This window comes from Cetorhinus maximus, chromosome 11 (genome assembly GCF_964194155.1).
Source record: "Cetorhinus maximus chromosome 11, sCetMax3.hap1.1, whole genome shotgun sequence".
NCBI classification, from domain to species: domain Eukaryota; kingdom Metazoa; phylum Chordata; class Chondrichthyes; order Lamniformes; family Cetorhinidae; genus Cetorhinus; species Cetorhinus maximus.
Genome location: NC_135889.1, coordinates 81,084,563 through 81,103,956, shown reverse-complemented (window position 1 = coordinate 81,103,956; position 19,394 = coordinate 81,084,563). Strand labels below are relative to the sequence as shown.

Here is a 19,394-nt window from a genome sequence, read left to right as displayed (position 1 = left end):
CACAAGCATGTAACTTCATCAGCAGCTCTGTAAATAAAGTTCTAACATGAAACCTGTCTGGTACACCAAGTTTATTACAATCCAATAAGAAGCTTATGAAGTTTAATGATTTCAAAGGGCACATGGTCATGTGAACATTTTCATTAAATCAACAGTACTTCAATTTATTGCATTACAGCTAGCCACAAACCATTTTCAGACTACAACTGTGCCAAAGATTGTTGCCTGCATCATTCCATCTATGAAAAATGGACACACAGCAAACAGTAGGTGGGGTGTCTTCACATATGGTGCACTTGAGGACTAAAGAAGCCAAGCCTTGAGAGGCAAGTTCTACCACTGGTGCTGGAAATGAAGTTACCGAGTTTCATTGTGGGTTCTTGTTTTCATGTTTGCATCTGTTGCCAAGCTGCTATTGCCACTGGTTATGGTGCATGCCAGCCCACACGAGGTGTCACCATTTTCCTCTCTCATCAGCTAGTGACTTCCAGGCATGATAATTGATGTCGAGGGACATCATGTTAAGTTTACAAACATCTTTGAGATGGAGCTTTGGGTGACTTATTGGGCATTTGGCTCTGGCTACTTCATCATACAAGTCGTCCTCAGGTATGCACCCATCTTCCATTCTGTGGAAATGCACGAGTCAACAAAGTTGCCTCTGCTTGATGAGTGCTAACAAACTTGGGAGCTCTGCCTTTGAGAGGATTGCCGCATTCATCATTTTGTTCTGCCAAGATATCCATAATGCGCCATAGAGAAGTTGGAAATTATTGAGCTTCTTTTCTTGACAGCTGTAAGTCGCTCATGTTTCAGAGCCATGCAAGGTGCTGAGAACACAGGCCTTATAAATCATTAGCTTGGTCCCAAAGTTCACCTTGATGCTGTTCCATTTGTGTTTTGAGAGTTGGCCAAAGGTGGTGACTGCTTTCCCTATGTGCGCATCTGGTTCTGCATCAAGGGACAGATTGTGTGTCACCATAGATCCGAGGTGGCAACATTTGCTAACCACTTCCAACAAGGTGTTGATCAGGGGCTGCAACGCAACACCTTGGCCCATGACCACAGTTTTCTTGATACCTATAGTCAGAGAGAGCAAGTTATATGGGAGAGACAGTTCATTAATATTTCTAGCTTAGTTTCTGTGTGGGCGACTAGTGCAGCATCAGCAGCATGTAGAGGAGTTCTCTGATCAGGATGAGATTTATTTTTGTCTTCATCACTTGAGCTTAAGGCGGCCATAGAATGCTTAGCAAACAGAAGGGCACCAGAAAGGATGGAATCCCAGCCGAACTGCTCAAGCACAAAGTCCTATCTATTGTCATACCTTCATGAACTTCGCCTTCTCTGTTGGAAGGTCGGCTCTGTTCTACAGGAGAAATGTCATGTAAAAAATCAGCATAATATACAGGCGACAAAGGAGGCTGTAACAATCACAGGGGAATCTTACTCCTTCGGGTCATGGGTAAGACCTTTGCTAGGGTCATACTTAAAAGACTCCATCTACTTGCAGATCAAGGGTACTGGGAGGCACAGTGCAGTTTCTGTGCCAGCAGATTTACTGTGGATCTTCTCTATATGGATGCTACAAGAGAAGTGCAGGGGACAGGGTATACCTTTTTACGTTACTTTTGGAGATCTCAACAAGGCATTTGACACCATCAGCAGAGCAGGACTCAACAAGATTTTGGGGAAAATTGACAGTCCACCAAATCTCTTCAGTCTCATCCGCTCCTTCCATGACAATATGCACAGCACTGTATATTTTGGTGGCTCCACTTCTGATAGTTTCAAAGTAAAGAATGAGGTGAAACAGTGGTGTCCTAGCTCCCCAATGTATATCACCTTCTTCTCCATGCTCCTGACCTTTCCATATTTGTATACTAGGTCAGACAGCAAGCCTTACAATCGAGACTGAAAGCAAAGACAAAAACACATCATGTCCTATGCCAAAGAACAAAGACAATTTCACACGACACTGTAAAGACAACTGCACAATTCACTTTTATACAATGTTTTACTCTAATTAAAACCATACAAACTTATATTTTCAAAACCCTTTTTCATACTGCTACAATTTTTACCTCAGAATTGACTAGCTGAGAATGGAATAAAGTGTGTCACTTGACCCATCACAACTTGGATTGATAGGTCTTTTTCCCAAGACCCAGAAGAAACTGCTGCTCACCCACAGCAGAATTAAACCAAAATGCAAGCCTTTGTACTTGTGCCAGCAAAAAAAAAAACTTTTGTAGCAATCAAAAGGGTAATGAACCGTATCCAATGGTTCTCCTGTATTCAAAAGATTGAGTTCAATAGATTTTTGTTTAAACTTTGGAGTATGGGAATAATAGTTACAATTGAACACCTTTCTATCCAACAATGAATGCACATTGTAACCATTTCATATAATGCACTATATTTCAAACTAAAAAAAATCCAATTTCAGAAGTCCAACATTATTTTTTTGGAGGGATTCTAATAATTAGAAAATTATCTGATGGAAGCCAATCTTACTGAAGACATTTTATTGAAAGTATGGGAACTTTAAATTTTCAATGCCTATCAATGATATAACTTTGTTTTCAAGCCAGTTATAAAAGTTCACCTTTAAAATCATCATAAGAATTTTAAGGTGGGGGAAATGCGTGGTGTGGTTGGGAGGTGAAATCCCAGAAAAACGCAAGCTCATCAGGAAGCTGGCTCAAACCGGCATTTCTGCATTAAACTGCAGCATATTAAGATATATGAAAGCAACCCCCAGTGAAGCAGATTGTCAATTTCATTGGCCCTGATTTTGCGGTGCCAATAACAGCGATGAGCTCAGCATCTGTTGTTCCACATTGGAGGCCCAGCTACTTCCGGATATTTGCACCGTAGCACCCCAAGTCTAGAAACTATAGTGAACTAATGTACAGTTCCACCCCCCTGCCCCTTTCCCTGCAGGTCTCACAATTTCGATCACCAGCCTGCAAATTTAAACGGCAAGTAAGAAACAAGTGAGCATTTTGAACTATTTGTACAGAAAAAGATTAGGGCTGGTATTTCCAGGTGCTAAGGCGCCTCCACTCATTTCACAAATACTTAATGAGGCTGCCGGCACCGAAGGAACCTTTCAAGTGTTAAATGGTTAAGAATGCTAATCTGACTTTTTAATTTTTTAAATTAGATTTATCTGAAATTTTCATTGATTTAATGTAATTTACTTATTAAACAAATCAGATAAAAAGGTTAACATTAACACTTTAAAGGATCTGATAATGGTGGGTGGGAGGCGAGGGGGAGGGGTACTGCAGAGGAGATTAGGAACAACAGGTGAGAAGTGGAAGCGCTTTGTGCCAAGTCCCCACTTCTATGTCCTCTTTCACCAGCATCCATCTCATGGTCCAACTACATTTCTCTGCCACCAGTGAGCTGGAGAACACTTTGCTGCTGATAAGTGGGTCAATGAACAGCCAAAGCTAGAGTATTAGATATCCTAGTTAAAGTGGTAAGTATGCAAATCACTGGAGTAAATGCCCACATAAATTCATGTATTTGCTGTTCATGTGGGTTGCTACTCTATCCATAGACAAAGACATCAGGAAGGCCTTCAACATTGTGCCAGTCATGCTTGAAATGGATTCTTCCAATCTCTCTGCTAGCATATGCTGTGCTAGAACTCCTACCAGTACATTGCATATTGTCTGTCATTGTTCCAGAAGTATCCTGTTCATCAGCAGACCCCAAGGTTTAGCATTTGCATCCAGCTGAACAGAGCTTGGAGCGTCCTGGGTCGTCAGAAGCAGACACTCCACTTCCGTCCCTGTCTCCTTGCCCACTAGTGATGTGTGAGTCACTAGGTGAAAGCTCAATTATCTGCCTTACTGGCTCTACAAAGGAAAAGGTAACTGAACTACCAAGATGGTTTGCATGAGTTCTGTGATGGTCACTCCCTCTGAAGATGCACCACCTCATTGCTGTTGCCAGCCAACTGGGCTGCCTCTTGCTGGACAAAAGACCACTCAGAGGGAGATAAAGGAACAAAAGAGTACTGACAAGGATAAGAACCTTTCATGACATTGTGCTCATAATCATATTTCAAGCACTGCTGATATAACACCAACAGTAAAGTTTCCTCTAATTTCCTTTTGCTGTGCGCTGCATGTTTCATGCATTAAGTGGTCCCTATAAGGCAGTCATGCATCTACACATGCACACCCTTTAAATGACTATCATCTGTTTTTGGCCTGTTGGTTGCACAATCACACACCCGTGCAGCTTAGAGTAAACGCTGGCTAACATGAGTGAGTGTGGTATGCCGTGGCTGAATGATATTTAAAACTTCTTCACATGTAGCTGGGAGGTCCCTTCTCCAATGGCCATGCATGCTAAGACCACAGATTTCCAGAATCTCCTCCTCTCCACTTTGGAAGGAGTAATTTGGCAAGGAAGTATTCAATGAATGGCATGACACTAGGAAGTTCTGAGGAACAAAGAGACCTTGGCGTGTGTGTCCATAGATCTCTGAAGGTGGAGGGGCATGTTAGTGGGGTGGTGAAAAAGGCATATGGGACACTTGTCTTCATCAATCGAGGCATAGATTATAAAAGTAGGGAGGTCATGTTGGAGTTGTATAGAACCTTGGTGAGGCCACAGCTGGAGTAGTGTGCGCAGTTCTGGTCGCCACATTATAGGAAGGATGTGATTGCACTGGAGGGGGTGCAGAGGAGATTCACCAAGATGTTGCCTGGGATGAAACATTTAAGTTATGAAGAGAGGATGAATAGACTTGGGTTGTTTTCATTGGAGCAGAGAAGACTGAGGGGTGACCTGATCGAGGTGTACAAGATTATGAGGGGCATGGACAGGGTGGATAGGGAGCAGCTGTTCACCTTAGTTGAAGGGTCAGTCACAAGTGGGCATAAGTTCAAGGTGAGGGGCAGGAGGTTTAGGGGGGAGATGTGAGGAAAAACCTTTTTACCCAGAGGGTGGTGACGGTCTGGAATGCACTGCCTGGGAGGGTGGTGGAGACTGCCTATGCCTTTAAAAAGTACCTGGATGAGCACTTGGCACATCATAACATTCAAGGCTATGGGCCAAGTGCTGGTAAATGGGATTAGGTAGGTAGGTCAGGTGTTTCTCACGCGTCGGTGCAGACTCAATGGGCCGAAGGGCCTTTTCTGCACTGTGATTCTGAGAGATTCTGTTAGCTACAAATGGCTGGCAGGCCACCTCCTGTTCTCTGCCCTTTCCTCGTGTCCTGTGTTGTGTTCTCCTCTAAAGAGGCAAAGACGACCCATGAACAAGTATTATGGCACGTGTTGAATGGATGGATGGAGAGCATTTGCCGAAGTGTGTATGAGAGGCATGAGATTACACATGGATTAGGGAGAGGATCAATGGTGGATGGATGGATGGGGTTATGAGAAAGTGCAAAGACAAAGATGGATAGGTGCACCTGCTAGGTAAATTGGTGTAAGGCGTAATGTGCTGGAGCAAGTTTGAGATGGTAGAGAAACAGAGTTGGGGTGATACATATATCAGGATATAGCAAATGTACCATTTCTCCCACTTTTCTCACTTTCTTAGGTCATTAAATCACTTCCTACATTGTATCCATGAATGTGGCACCACACTCCTGCTGCTAACCATGCCTCCTAGGTAACCTCAATTGACTTATATTTTTAAGAGAAGCAGTAAGTGGAGTGAGCACATGGGTCTGCACTGTTTGCTAGCTTCCGAGTGCTGTTGGATGTCATTGACTCCATGCATATTGCCTTACAGCACCTTGTGTGAATGCCATAATTTAAGAAATTAAAAGAATTTCACTCCTGTAATGATATGCTACCCCAAGCAACATAACATGTCAACAGTCACTATTCCTTGGTTCTTTGGCAGTCGTCTGAAAAACGCCTTTGTGAAACTTCCCCACTTGACTTTACATTGCACCACTTGCCCCACTCAAACCGCAGCAGTGATGTTGTAGCTGATCACCAAATCCTACCTTAATCTGTCCCAACTCCTCTGGCACCTTCTGCTCCTTAGAGCATCTCATCTTGATCCACCAATCTTGCATCTCATTTAAAATCCTCAATCTCTACCATCCACCCAAGTACAATGCCAAATTTCTCATCATGACAGAATCACTGCATTCCTCAGGAAGGAAAGAAATCCTTGCCTTAGAGGGGGTGCAACAAAAGTTGATTAGATTGATATAAAAACCAAGTTCTGGAAAAACTAAGACCCAAGGAGAGTCATATTGGACTTGAGGCGTTAACTCAGTTTCTCTTTCCACAGATGTTGCCAAATCTTTCGGTATTTATTTCACATCTCCAGCAACCACAGTGTTTAGCTTTTATTTAATTAGATCAATTCCCGGATCATCCTATAAGAACAGACTGAGTAAAATGAGACTAAGTTCCTTTGTGTTTAGAAGAATTGGGAGGTAAGCTCATTGAAACATATATTTCTTTTATATATAGGGGTGACCCTGGCTGGAGAGTCTCGAACCAATGGTCTCATTCTCAGGATAAGGGATTGTGATGATGTGAGAATGGATTATTTTTTATATTTTGGGAAACATTATGATTTTCTGAAAATAAAAATGCTGGGTGTGTGTGATTTAATTAAGCTTGGCAAGAGGTTGATAGGAGTCATGCTGTCTGGGGATTTGGAAACATGAAGAGTTAAAAGTGTTAAGTCTGAGGTACAAGTAAACAGGTTAGATCTAATGTTTGCATTTTTAAATAAGTTGAGAGGTTGTTTGAATTTCAAAGGGGAATCAGAGGTAACGAGAACAATGTTTGCATCTTGCTGTAGTCCAAAGGTAAATAGTAGCAGGACTATTATATTTTTATTGACCTAAAGCAAAGACAAGATGGGAACATGAAAAATCATGAAAAATCCCCAGTTCTGCCGAAGGGCCATGAAGGCTCGAAACGTTAACTGATTTGTTCTCCGCCGATGCTGCCAGACTTGCTGAGTTTTTCCAGGTAATTCTGTTTTTGTTTTGGATTTCCAGCATCCGCAGTAGCTTTTAGCTTTTTGTTTTTATGAAAAATCTTATACTTGGAAGGGTTTAAGTTTCAAAGGGATGTGAAAAAATGAAAAAAAATGGGACTGAGATGAAAGGGGACAAAAGTATATTAGAGTTACTGTGGATAGCTGGTTTTTAGCTGCTAAGCTGCAGATGGCTGTATAGCTGTTAAGCTGGAGATGGCTGGAAATAGCTGGAACTGTTGGAGCATTTGAGAAGTCTTGGGCTGCAGCAAGCAGTTTTATTCTGAAGTTAATTCCAGAAAGTTGAAGAGGGTATTGGTCATGTGGTGCACCTTTATTTGAAGCTACAGCAGTCCGCCTTCTGTGATATTACTGGATTCCATATTTAAATATCTAGAAGGGAGCGTTGCCTGGAAGTCACTTACTTGTGGGTTTGACCAAGTAAAGCTTTGGGGGAACGTTTTGTAAGGCTAACCTTAATTGTGTAACTGTAATCTTGTGTGCTTAAGTTTTTTTTTGTAAATAAAGCTTTTAATTTTTAAAAACTCAAAATGTTACTGGACCTCTTACTGCTGAGATCAGTACATCTTATTCTCGTTAACAGAATACAAAAAAAAGGTTGTGGCCCTTAAGCACAGTTTCCCTCTGGAATTTGGTTTGTGCAGCAATTAACACCAGCTGTGGTCATAACAATGAACAGTAATTTCTTCTCTCAGACGTTTGTGAGTCTTTAGAATTCTCAACACAGAGGGCTGTGGATGCTCAGCTGATTAATATATTCAAGATAGAGATCAAAGGATTTTGGGCACTAAGGGAATCAAAGGATATGCGAATAGGGCGGGAAAGGGAAGCTCATTTAGAATTTTAGTCATGACCTTCTTGAATTGCAGAGCTGACTTGATGGGCTATATGGCACATGTCTGCTCCTATTTCTCATGTTGTTTTGTAAGTGACATTTGGACTTTTATTTCTGGTCAGATACAAAAGGAGGTGAAGTTGGAAGGGAAATGGGAATGCGAGTGGTACAAGGAAGTACGCGGTATACGGGCAATTCCACTTCACTGCAGAATTTATAATTCACCTGTTCCTTGTGGCTCTCTATGGAAAATTTCTGCTCCTCTGAATAAAAGAATCAGGAAGCCATTTGGCCCATTGTTCTTGTGCTGACATTTTCGATAGTATTTAAATTGCTCCAAAATAACATTTCTGCTGACAGTTGTATGAACCTTTGATCCTTTTGTTTTTTGTTTCATGTCTTCTGTACAACCTTCATTTTGATCAATGTATATATGATGTAAAATGTGTTTCAATGGCTTTTATGGTGATACCAAGTGTAAATCCTGCAATTCACAATTTATAAATCAACATGAAAGAGGGCAATTCATATAGATGTGTCTGGACATCATGTGAGGTCAAGAATTGGGGAAAAAACCAAATTTAATAGTCTATCAGAATTAAGCCACATGTTCAGGCATGCACTCTTCCATTTATATTACAAGTTGGAAGCTGCAAAGTTACAGAAAGTAGACTACTGACATGACTCACTCACACTTGAAATACAAAGTGTCTTAACGTTTGTAAACCACCAGCCTTCGATAATTGTTTTGAATAAAGAATTCAAATAGTTGCTCATGTGGAACATAAAAATACCACCAAAACGAGTGAAGATCTAATTAAAAATTCAGAAAAGTTTATTGAATAACTGTAAACAACAGTGAAAATTCGCCACTTAGTATCGCGATACCAATTATAAAGACTCATGAAAGCTCATGAACGATGTTATAATTTGGCCTGATATTTCAATTGAAAATCAGGGACAAGCAAAAAACTAAGCAAACATTCTATTTAAATTGTCATATACCTTGCCTTATTAAAAGCTATAAACAACTAATAAACTTGAACACTTGTTGGAGACAAGGGTGAAGGGTGGCAGGGAAAAGGGATAAAGGAAACGTGGAGAAAAAAGCTGGAGTTTAACAGAAATCAATGTTACTTATTCTAAACACAGTAGCATTCATATTGGCACTGCTTCAGAATGGTTAAGCCTTGGATCATATTCACAGTTTTCTACATTGTTGAATACCTAATCTGAACCATGCACTTGATCCGAAAAACAAGAGGAGGGGAAAGAGAAGCCAATTGGGAAATCAAAGAGATGAGGTACTATCATACAAGGGTTTGAACAATTAAGTAGAGTTATATTAAGCCCTGTCCATGCCTACACACTTTTAATTCGATCACCAGGGTACCACTGGTCATGCAAATAGAATTGTTTGTGTGGTAAAGACTCAGGAGAGAAAATGCAGGGAAGGAGTGGGGGAAGAAAAAAAGATGCCTTAAAACGAAGAAAATGATTAAAGAGTTAAGATGTACAGAAAAATTCAGATTTGGTTTAAAGTTGGACAACTAGGAGAGAAAGCAATTGCACAATTTAGCTAGCATCAGCAAACAAATGCTTCAATAGTCAAAAGCAAAGGCTGCTGAAATTACCTTCCAAGCACAATTTAGAAAACAAGTTAAAGTAAAAATGAACCAACTATTTATCATTTCCATTTAAAAGTCAGTATTGTAACAGAAAAAGCAGCGCAATGATCGAAGGATTGGACTGATGATATTACTCAAAGGGAACTATGAAAATTTGTTTGGGAAGATGGAAAAGTTACACACTTTTGAGAAAAATCACAAACAAAAAGTTGCATTGATCCTTCCAAATATCATTTAAATTGTTTCAGGATTCTGATCCAGTGATGGGAATTCAAGTCAGGACAAAGTGAGACAATGTGGGGAATTTGCAGGTGGTGGTGTTCGCATGATTCTGCTGCCCTTGTTCTTCTAGATGGTAGAAGTTACTGATTTGGGAGTTGCTGTTGAACGAGTCTTTAAGAGTTGCTACAGTGGTGCAGGGACAGTGTTTAAGGCAGTGAATGGAATGCTGATCAAACTGGCTGCTTTGCCCTGGATGATGTAGAGCTTCTTGAGTGTTGTTGGAGCTACACTTATCCAGGCAAGTGGAAAGCATTCCATCACCCTCCTGACTTGGGCCTTCAAGATGGTGTAAAAGCTCTGGGGAGTCAGAAAGCGAGTTACTTGTCACAGAATTCCTGGCCTCTGACCTGCTCTTGCAGCTGCAGTATTTATGTGATTAGTCCAATTAAGTTTCTGATCAATGGTAATCCCCAGGATGTTGATGGCAGGGGATTCAGCAATGATAATACCAAGGAGAGATGGTTCGATTCTGTCTTGTTGGAGATGGTCATTAAGTGACACTTGTGTGGTGTGAATATTACTTAGCATTCAGGCTTGGGCTGAGTGACATGCAGGTCTTGCTGCATGCAGTCACAGACTGCTTTGGTATCTGAGGAATTGCAAATGGTGAACATTATGCAGTCATCAGAGAACATCCCCATTTCTGAAGTCAATAATGGATCAGCTAAAAATGGTTGGGCTTAGGTCACCATCCTGAGGAACTCCTAAAGCAACATCCTAGGGCTGATTGATTCACCTCTATCCATATTCTGGCATCACTGTTGACCAGAAACTGATCAGCCACATAAATACTGTGGCTACAAGTGCAGGTCAGAGTTTGGGTTATTGTGAGAGTAACTTACCTCCTGACTCCCCAAAGCCTGTCCACCATTGATGAGGCACAAGCCAGGAGTGTGATGGAATACTCTCCATTTGCCTGGATGATTGCATATCCAAAAACACTCAAGAAATTCAACACTATCCAGAACAAAGCAACCCGCTTGATTGGCATCCCATCCACTGCCTTAAACATTCACTATCTCTACCACCTGTGTAATGTGTCTGCAGTGTGTGCCATCCACAAGATGCACTACTCCAACTCATCAAGCCTCATTTGACCACCTATGCCTTCTATCACCAAGGACATGGACAGTAGGCACATTGGAATACCGTCCTCTCCATTCTCCCCACGAAGTCTGACTTGGAGATATATCACTCATCATGTCCAGCAAAGGCATATCATATTCATAGCTTTACACATAGACTAAGCTTGTGTGGAAGCTTTTGGAACGGTCTTTTATTTAATTAAAATGGACACTGTTGAGCTGTTTAGATGGCTGCCAAGGGGTCAGGTAACTATTCTTATTCAACACAGACTATCAAGCTTCCAGAAAGTCCTGAATTAAATAATCATGGTTGGGAGACCTTCCCCCTAAAATGGACATACCAAGTTAAATGTTAACTCTGGAATTCACACATGCCATTGTTTGATGCTTACTCAAAAAGTCATTAGATTCCTAGACTCTATCTCCAGGGTTGCAGCTCAACAAAATAAAGCTGATGAGACCAGTTATCCAATCAAGTGTGAAAAATCACCATCTATCTCCTATTGTATGTCAATGGCCTTTTAGCTTTACGCCATTCTGGGTAGATAATGGACATTTACCATGTGAGCAAAACTGGCTTCTGATATTGAGATCCTTTATTATCCCAAGGCCCAGAAGAGACCTGCATAGACTGCAGAAGAATACCAACAAGACAACAGCTGCAAAGAAAGGCTGGGCCATCTTTGCCATTTGAAGAAAGATCAGTTGTTAGCCAGAGAACCTGTCATCAAACAGCCAAAGTATTTAGCCTGTTCCTGTTTCAAATTTCAACTGGAGAACTACCTCCTAGATAGTGGAGTACAGGAAACCTCGCAATCTGCTGTAAACCCTTGACTATAACTTTAAACCACTGAAACCATTCAAGAAACCCAGACCGGCCAACATGGGAGACCGGAAATCTATAGAAGTACAATATCATGATCTAAATTGCATGCTTGCAAGTGTGTGCGCGAGAGTGCGTGCGAGTGTGCGATGCTGGTTAATTTGGGGTAAGCGTGTGAGAAAATAATAACCTCTTTTATTTTAAACTCACGAAAGCTTGCTGCAAAATTATTTAATTGGAATACACACCTCTTTCAAGACAAAACATACTGATTATGGGCAGTGAGAGAGCACATGCATTCTGTCTGTGACACACTGTTCCTTCATCATTGCTGACTTAAAATGCTGGAGTTCCCTACCTAACAGCACTGTGGGAATACCAATATTACAGATCACAACAATTCAAGTTGACAGCTTACAACCATTTTCTCAAGGGCAATCAGGGATAGCCGATAAATGCTGGCCTTGTCAGCAACGCCACAACAAATAAATAGAAAGAAAAAATCCTTTTGAATGTTCTGACTGAAATGGATTGCAACGAAGATATAATTATGAACCAAGGTTGCGATGCTACAGAATTATTGTATTCTTTAAAATTTCGGTTAGCTGTAGTTATGCACTTACTTGAGCTTTTTAAAAATAAAGGTTAAAATGCTGGCGAATAAAAACATTCACAATGCTCCAAACAAGCTAGACCTATAACATTATTGTTATAAGCCTGTTTCTCCATGGTGCTTTATGCATCATGTTTTGGATGTCATTTCTTGAGCAAAACGTTAAACAAGTAGTACAAGAAACCATTCTTTTGAGAATAGATGTATTAAATATTTATTAAAATATTTTTGTTAACCATTTTATTTGAAAATCTTCAACAATTCTAAACCCCAAAAATGAATAAAACTATAAACTATTGGTAGGCAATCTATATAAACTGCAATAATACAAGGTAATTCCTAAGTACTCATTTTAGCAATGCCACCTACCTCTTTAGACATCTGCATTGCCTGTTGGTTTCGTCTGTAAAATATCTGTTTGTAGTCATCCATCCATACTTCTGCCAGACGGACCAAGTTGCGAGCTATTACTTGAGTGCCTTTGGGAAAAGTATGTGGACTCTTGGTGCGAAAAACATGACCTACTACAGAACATGGCAGAATTTCCAATTGTCCACCACACAGCCAAACCTGTTAGTAAAAAGGAAAGGCACTGATATATTAATAAACAAAACAGCTAACAGTTCAGTGCAACTACCTTAATACATAATTAGAATCTGGAAACAGCTGATTAGAAAAAGTCATCTGTTAACAAGTTAGATTAAATCTGATAGAAAAATCTTGTATGAAAAGATGTCTTTCAGAAAAGACCATCACCCTGCCCAGACATGAGAATCTCTGCAAAAAAAGTTAAAACGATGATCAATGTTACACAAACATGTTTATATGTAGTAAATAGTAACACTTTAGTGCAAGTTTATTAAAGTAAATGACATGTAGTTCCTCTTCCCAACTGGAAAAAAAACTTTGCTAAAGACTTTCATGAAGATAAAGAATTCTCAATTCTTTAAATTGAGAAGATATTGAGCCAGATTTAAATTCTGTGTAATTGAATGGGTTTTGAGTGAACTAAACTCTCGCCCATGTTAATGATGCAGATGGAACAAGGAACCACAGGGCATTGAATTGATAAATTGTATTAACTGGTTTGGTATAGTCTGGATTAACAATCATCTCTTTGACCAAGGTCTTAGTCACTTTAATAACTCCTTTCAAAGTTCGTTGTCAACCGTTGCCCGATTATAGTTTTGTGAAGTGCCTTGGGATGTTTTCCAACTTAAAAAGGCACCCTACAGATGTGAGTTGTTATTGTAATGTCAAATGTTAAGAGTTAAATCTAAAATAACTTCTTCTGGCTTATTTTAGAGAGAACACTAAATAGTTCCAATTAAGAATGAAATCAACTGTGCAGGCACGTCTAATGCACAATACAGCAGAATACTGCACAAACAGCCAATAATTTTATCCATGTTTCAACATAAACATATACAAAACTTTGTAGGACAGAACAACTGCGTCTATCATCCATGCTTAATAGCTTTGTCATAATTGAGATTCTTTTTTCACAACTACATAGAGGAAATGACACACCTTTTGAAGCAGATAGGATAATAAACTTCCATCTAGCTTAAGAAGTTTTGAGAAAGAACTTGAGCTGTATAAAGAATCATGTATCAAGTCTAATACGGTGACTCAGTAACCAGAACATTCGATTCCCTTGTTCATCTAGGACTGGAGCCAAGAAGTTCTCATGTTAACTTGAGATTGATTATATTTGTGGACACAAAAGAACAACCAAGATACATTATTGCCTAGTACCATCGTTAGGCTTCATACAGGAGCCAAGAATTTTGAATTATTCAAACCTCCAGTTACACTTTTTAATTACCCAAAGGCCTTGTCTGAAGGTGTTTGAAAAAGTGTAAGAAGTCACAGCACACTTTCTGACATTGCAAGAGTCACCAACCAGATCTAGCAAGTAACTCAGGATACCAAACACAGTTGAAGTTTAACCTCAAAATTATCACACCACAGTGGAAATCTTTTCCAGTTATGCCATTTCCATTTTTTTAAATTCAAGAGTAGCATAGATTAACTTAATTGGAGCTTAATGCCAAAACTCCCTTTGCTTTTGCGAGAACACAGGTATGCCCCACCTGGAAATATTATGTCAAAGTGAAACATTGTTGTACCTAGATATAGAATAATGAGCATGCATATATTATCTAATGGCCTCGGGAGAATTTGAGCATCAGGTTGTATGCTCAAGTTGTGTAGGTATTGTTATTGGTTGTGGAAACTCTCTGATCACCTTTGTTTTTTTGTGGTTTAACTATTATTTGAGGCACGTACACCTTTATTTTTTGTGGTTTGCCTATTATTTGAGGCGTTTACAATGTGACCTAGCAATTTAATTGTGGGTTTGGCAAACGCACATTTTTCATTCAATGTTAGGCCTGCATCCTGTATGACTTTCAGGACTGCTCCAACTCTACGGTCATGCAGTTCTCTTATGGAGCCATTTACAAGCATGTCATCCATATGGCATATTACTCCTTCCATACCTTCTAGGGTTTGAGACATTGTTCTCTGGAAAATTTCAGGAGCACACGCAATTCTGAAATGGTAATCCATTAAAGCAATAATAATGACCGAATGGTGTTGTAAAAGCGGTCAGCAATCTGGATTCGTCCAGAGGCAACTGCAAAAGTCCACTGTTTGTATCTAATTTGGTGAATAAAGGTGCTCCTGGCGAATTTAACAAGACTGTCATCACATAAGATCGATCATGTTCCATTGATTTGTTTAGTTGAGTTAAACCCATGCAGATCTTAATTGAGCTTTTGGACCATTCCTGAACACCATTTTGTTGGCATGGTTACTGGTGAGATAGCCAGTTTTCAATTTCACTCTTGACTTTGTGTGGGTTAGGGACTTTCCTCGGTGTAAAGAGGAAAGTTGGTTAGCATCAGCTCTTTGGGTAATACAATACTTGGTCTTCAGTCTTCCCAAGCCTGTGAATAATCTTGGAAATTCATTCCCGAATGTACTGCTATAATGTTCATCAGCAACTTCATCAATTTTATAGATTACCTTCAATTTTAAGCATGTCTTCCTGCTGAGTAAAGAAGATTCTTGATTCTGGATGACAGGGGTTCAATGATTTCTTTATTTTTGTACTTCAAATTTTGCCATGTGTTGGCCTAAAACTTTCAATGTAATTCCACCTGGACCTTGTACCTTGATAAAGGCTGTAATGTAATGTGCTTAAGCCATTTTCCTCCATCGGATAAGACAGAAACTCATGCCTATGTCTAATTTGAACTCGGTGGGGTGTCCATCCACTCCAAGTTTAATACTCCATTGTTTATTTTCCATTTCATTTACTTTCCCGCGGAAAATTATTTCCTTTTACTGTGATTCTGCCATTTCTTGTATGTGGCTTGGCTTTAATATTTTTCCTACTTTTGCAGGCTGTTTCAGATCGACAGACAAGGTTAAAATGTCCTATTTTTCCATAGCTGTGGCACCCGGCTCCCCCTGCTGGGCATTCTTCCCGCTTGCAGGTTTTTCCCGCCACACCAAGGGCATTTTCAAGATTGGCGTGCTTCTGATTTGATGTGCTTTCCCTCTTCGGCACACCGAACCGCCTCTCACATTCTTTTCCATGGGACTTGGCCTTCCCCGTGAACAAATGCTCTATTTTGCTTTCTAAACTCAATTTGTCTCGCAACTTGATTAGTGTTAAATCTCTCATTTGAGAGAGATCTGATAGAGCTTCATTAAGACCCCAACTACACTGTCATCACAAATCAATTCCTCCCTCAATATTCCATAACGACAATTTTCTGTCAGCCTATATAGATTGATGAACAAATCCATGCTCTCGCTTGGCCTTTGCGTGTTAAATTTTGCCCTTTCCATAGCTAAGTTTTGGGAATGCTGAAATATGAATCAAATGCTTGCAGCACTTTAGAAGTTGAAGTCTCATTGACTCCCTGCCTCGCTATTACGTCCTCATCAATAGCTCCAACTGCGTATCATTTTGCTGTTTTTTGTGCAAACCAGAAGCAGTTCTATATATGGAAAACCTCTTTCTCCGGTTATCCTATGCTGAGCCTTCAGTCCTCTGGAATGGTTCTGGGAGTGGTAGTGTGGATTCCATGGTTGCACCAAGCCCTGGAATTGTTGCTGCTTCACTGGTGTTACTTGTTGATTCTGGTCTGTGTTCACTGCCATCTTGACTCCGGGTCTGTGTCTCACCCTGCACGTGCTGCACCTGCAGTGGTCTTTTTGGTGAGTTTTGAATCTGTTCCTTTTGTCCTTCTTTTAAGGATCTTGCCTGGTCTGTAGCTGCTTCTTGGAGTTCTTTCTTCCAGGTCTTTTACTCGCTGTCTGCTGCCACCATGTTTCGTTATGTGTTCAGGGTCTAGATGGGGTTCTTTGGGGCTTGACCATTCTCCCAAAGTGAGCTGCTTGAGACTGTTGTTTGTTAAAACCATTATTTACAGCTACTACATATATATTAAGACCTCTGCACAAGGTTGGAGCTTCTGCTCCCTCCAAATCTCTGTTACTCAATCATGTGGTGTTACATCATCATTACATCAACTTCATGTGCTTTTGATGTTAACCTTTTACACTACAGCGTCCTTTGCTTTTCCAAGCCTGGCTTATTGTGCATCTTGCCCTCTCTTCACATCATTATTGGTGTCAAAGCTTTAGCCACCAGTCTTTGCACTCCAGAATGGTCTTTCTATCATTCACCTTGCTACAAACCTTCTGTGCCTTCCAAAGCCTTGTCAAAACCTACTTCTTCAAGTATACCTTCAATCACCTTCTTAATGTCTGCTTTCAGAGTTATTGTGAAGCACTGAAGCAGGTATTTGTCTGTCACAGCACACCAGCTTTCAAAGAGATATCCAATTGCTGACCCTTTCATTATATCCTTTACATTTATTTTCAAATACTTATCCACTTTCTTTGTGCAGCATTGTGGGACTTAAAAGTGCTAAGTGCAAGTTATAGGTTATAGTATGGCAATGGAAAGCCAATGGAATGAAGCATTATACAATATCCCTGCACACATGCCTGACAATAATTAACGTAGCACATTACATATAGCACAATATTCTAAATCAGCCATTCTACTGTAGTTATTCAGCTACACATAAATTGAATATTCATTGTGTGGTTAAAGGTTGCAAATCAAATTTATTCCGCACCAATTATCCTGTTACGTATCCCACACGACTGAAATCCTCAAAAACAGTACTCTTAAACTTTGAAGTCAACATGAATTTATGCTTTTCCTTCTGTGTATGTGAAAAAAATGTAGACAGTCCAAACTGAACCAAAATAAATGAAAGGTCCATAATGAATTATATTTCCAATATTACAACAGTGACTACATTTCAAAAAATAAACCACTTAATTAGCTATAAAGTGCTTTGTGACCCCCTATGGTTGTGAAAGGTGCTACATAAATCCCAGTCTTTATTTTTATTTTCAAGTTAAGCAGATACATCCTATTCCTGAATTTAATTAGGCACTTGTGCCAACGACCCACTTGTTGGTGAGATACTCAAGAGTGGCCAACTCATCTTGCTCAAATTTCATTTCTTACTAATTGATGATGAGTGCTATAAAAAGCCCTACTCCAACCTAACAATCTAAGACGAAAGAGACACAAGCAGAAAAAAATAAGTGTTTATCACACATAAATGTCAGCAAATTAATATACAAGTCACCAGTTTTAAATTACAATCTGTTGACAGATTAAAATTAGGGGAAAAAGCAGCTTTTAAACAAACAGCATTAACAATATTTGGATGAAAATTTGCAAATGCAGTTTTTGCAACAAAAAATCATAATACTTACCCTGAAAGACATTTCTATGTTTTCACCACCCCAAATTTCCATCTGGTCATCATAACTGCCTATGAATTCAAAGTATTGTTTCGAGATAGCAAATAACCCACCAGCAAACGTTGGTGACCTGCAAAATTAATTTAAGAGACAAAATATTAATTATCTTCTGAGCCATAGAACTTATATTGCTGAGATTCTGACCGCCTTTCTTCCTGAAGAAAACTCCAATAAAAGGTCACCCAGTTTATCTATTGTGAAATTAGAATTATGTAGCAGGCTATGAGTGACGAACAAGGTTGCATTTTTGTGCCATGAGTAGGTGGCAGACCTTTTTGAACTGCAGCAGTCCCTGTGGTGATAGTACCCCCAATGGCATTACATTAATAAGAGAAATAGATAAAATATTACACATCCTCGGGTATCCAGAGGAAAGCTTCCTTGGGAACCAGCTAAAAGATGGTATTCAAGGGCACAGTAACATAGTGGTAACATTACTGAACTAGTAGTCCAGAGGCCAGGACTAATGCTCCAGAGACAAGAGTTCAAATCTCATCACAGCAATTGGGGGAATTTAAATTCAATTAATTAACTAAAATTCAGAATAAAATGCTAGCCTCATTAATGATCATGAAACTACTAGATTGTCATAAAAACCCATTTGATTCACCAATATCCCTTTAGCAAAGGAAATACGTCATCCTTATATAAAAACAAAAAGCTAAAAGCTACTGCGGATGCTGGAAATACAAAACAAAAACAGAATTACCTGGAAAAACTCAGCAGATCTGGCAGCATTGGTGGAGAAGAAATCAGTTAACGTTTGGAGCCTTCACGGCCCTTCGGCAGAACTGAAGCATAGTTAGGAGAGGGGTGAAATATAAGCTGGTTTAAGGTTGGGGGGGGGGGGGGGGGAGAGAGAAGTTGAGGGTGTGGTGATTGTGGAGATAAGCAAGCAGTGATAGGAGCAGATAATCAAAAGATGTTACAGACAAAAGGATCAAAGAGGTGTTGAAGGTGGTGATATTTGTCTAAGAAAAGTGCTAATTAAGAATGGAAGACAGGACACTCAAAGTACAGCTCTAGTGGGGGTGGGGTGGAAAGACTAACAAGGTTTTAGTTTACTTGTTAGTCTTTCCACCCCACCCCCACTAGAGCTGTACTTTGAGTGTCCTGTCTTCCATTCTTAATTAGCACTTTTCTTAGACAAATATCACCACCTTCAACACCTCTTTGATCCTTTTGTCTGTGACATCTTTTGATTATCTGCTCCTATCACTGCTTGCTTATCTCCACAATCACCACACCCTCAACTTCT

General features: G+C 39.9%; 1 protein-coding gene across 3 annotated transcripts in view; it reads right to left on the bottom strand.

Annotated features, from left to right (window-relative positions):
• Nucleotides 1-19,394, bottom strand: part of galnt3 (UDP-N-acetyl-alpha-D-galactosamine:polypeptide N-acetylgalactosaminyltransferase 3 (GalNAc-T3)) — a 70,977-nt gene that overhangs the window by 32,557 nt on the left and 19,026 nt on the right. For all 3 annotated transcript variants that reach the window (XR_013577978.1, XR_013577979.1, XM_078552308.1), the window contains exons 6-7: nucleotides 18,089-18,206; nucleotides 12,638-12,838 (exon numbers count right to left, since the gene is read on the bottom strand). Coding sequence is in view for 1 of the 3 variants with exons in the window: in XM_078552308.1 (XP_078408434.1) it covers nucleotides 12,638-12,838; nucleotides 18,089-18,206 (319 nt within the window). In the remaining 2 variants the exon portion in view is untranslated. The remainder of the gene's footprint in view (nucleotides 1-12,637; nucleotides 12,839-18,088; nucleotides 18,207-19,394) is intronic.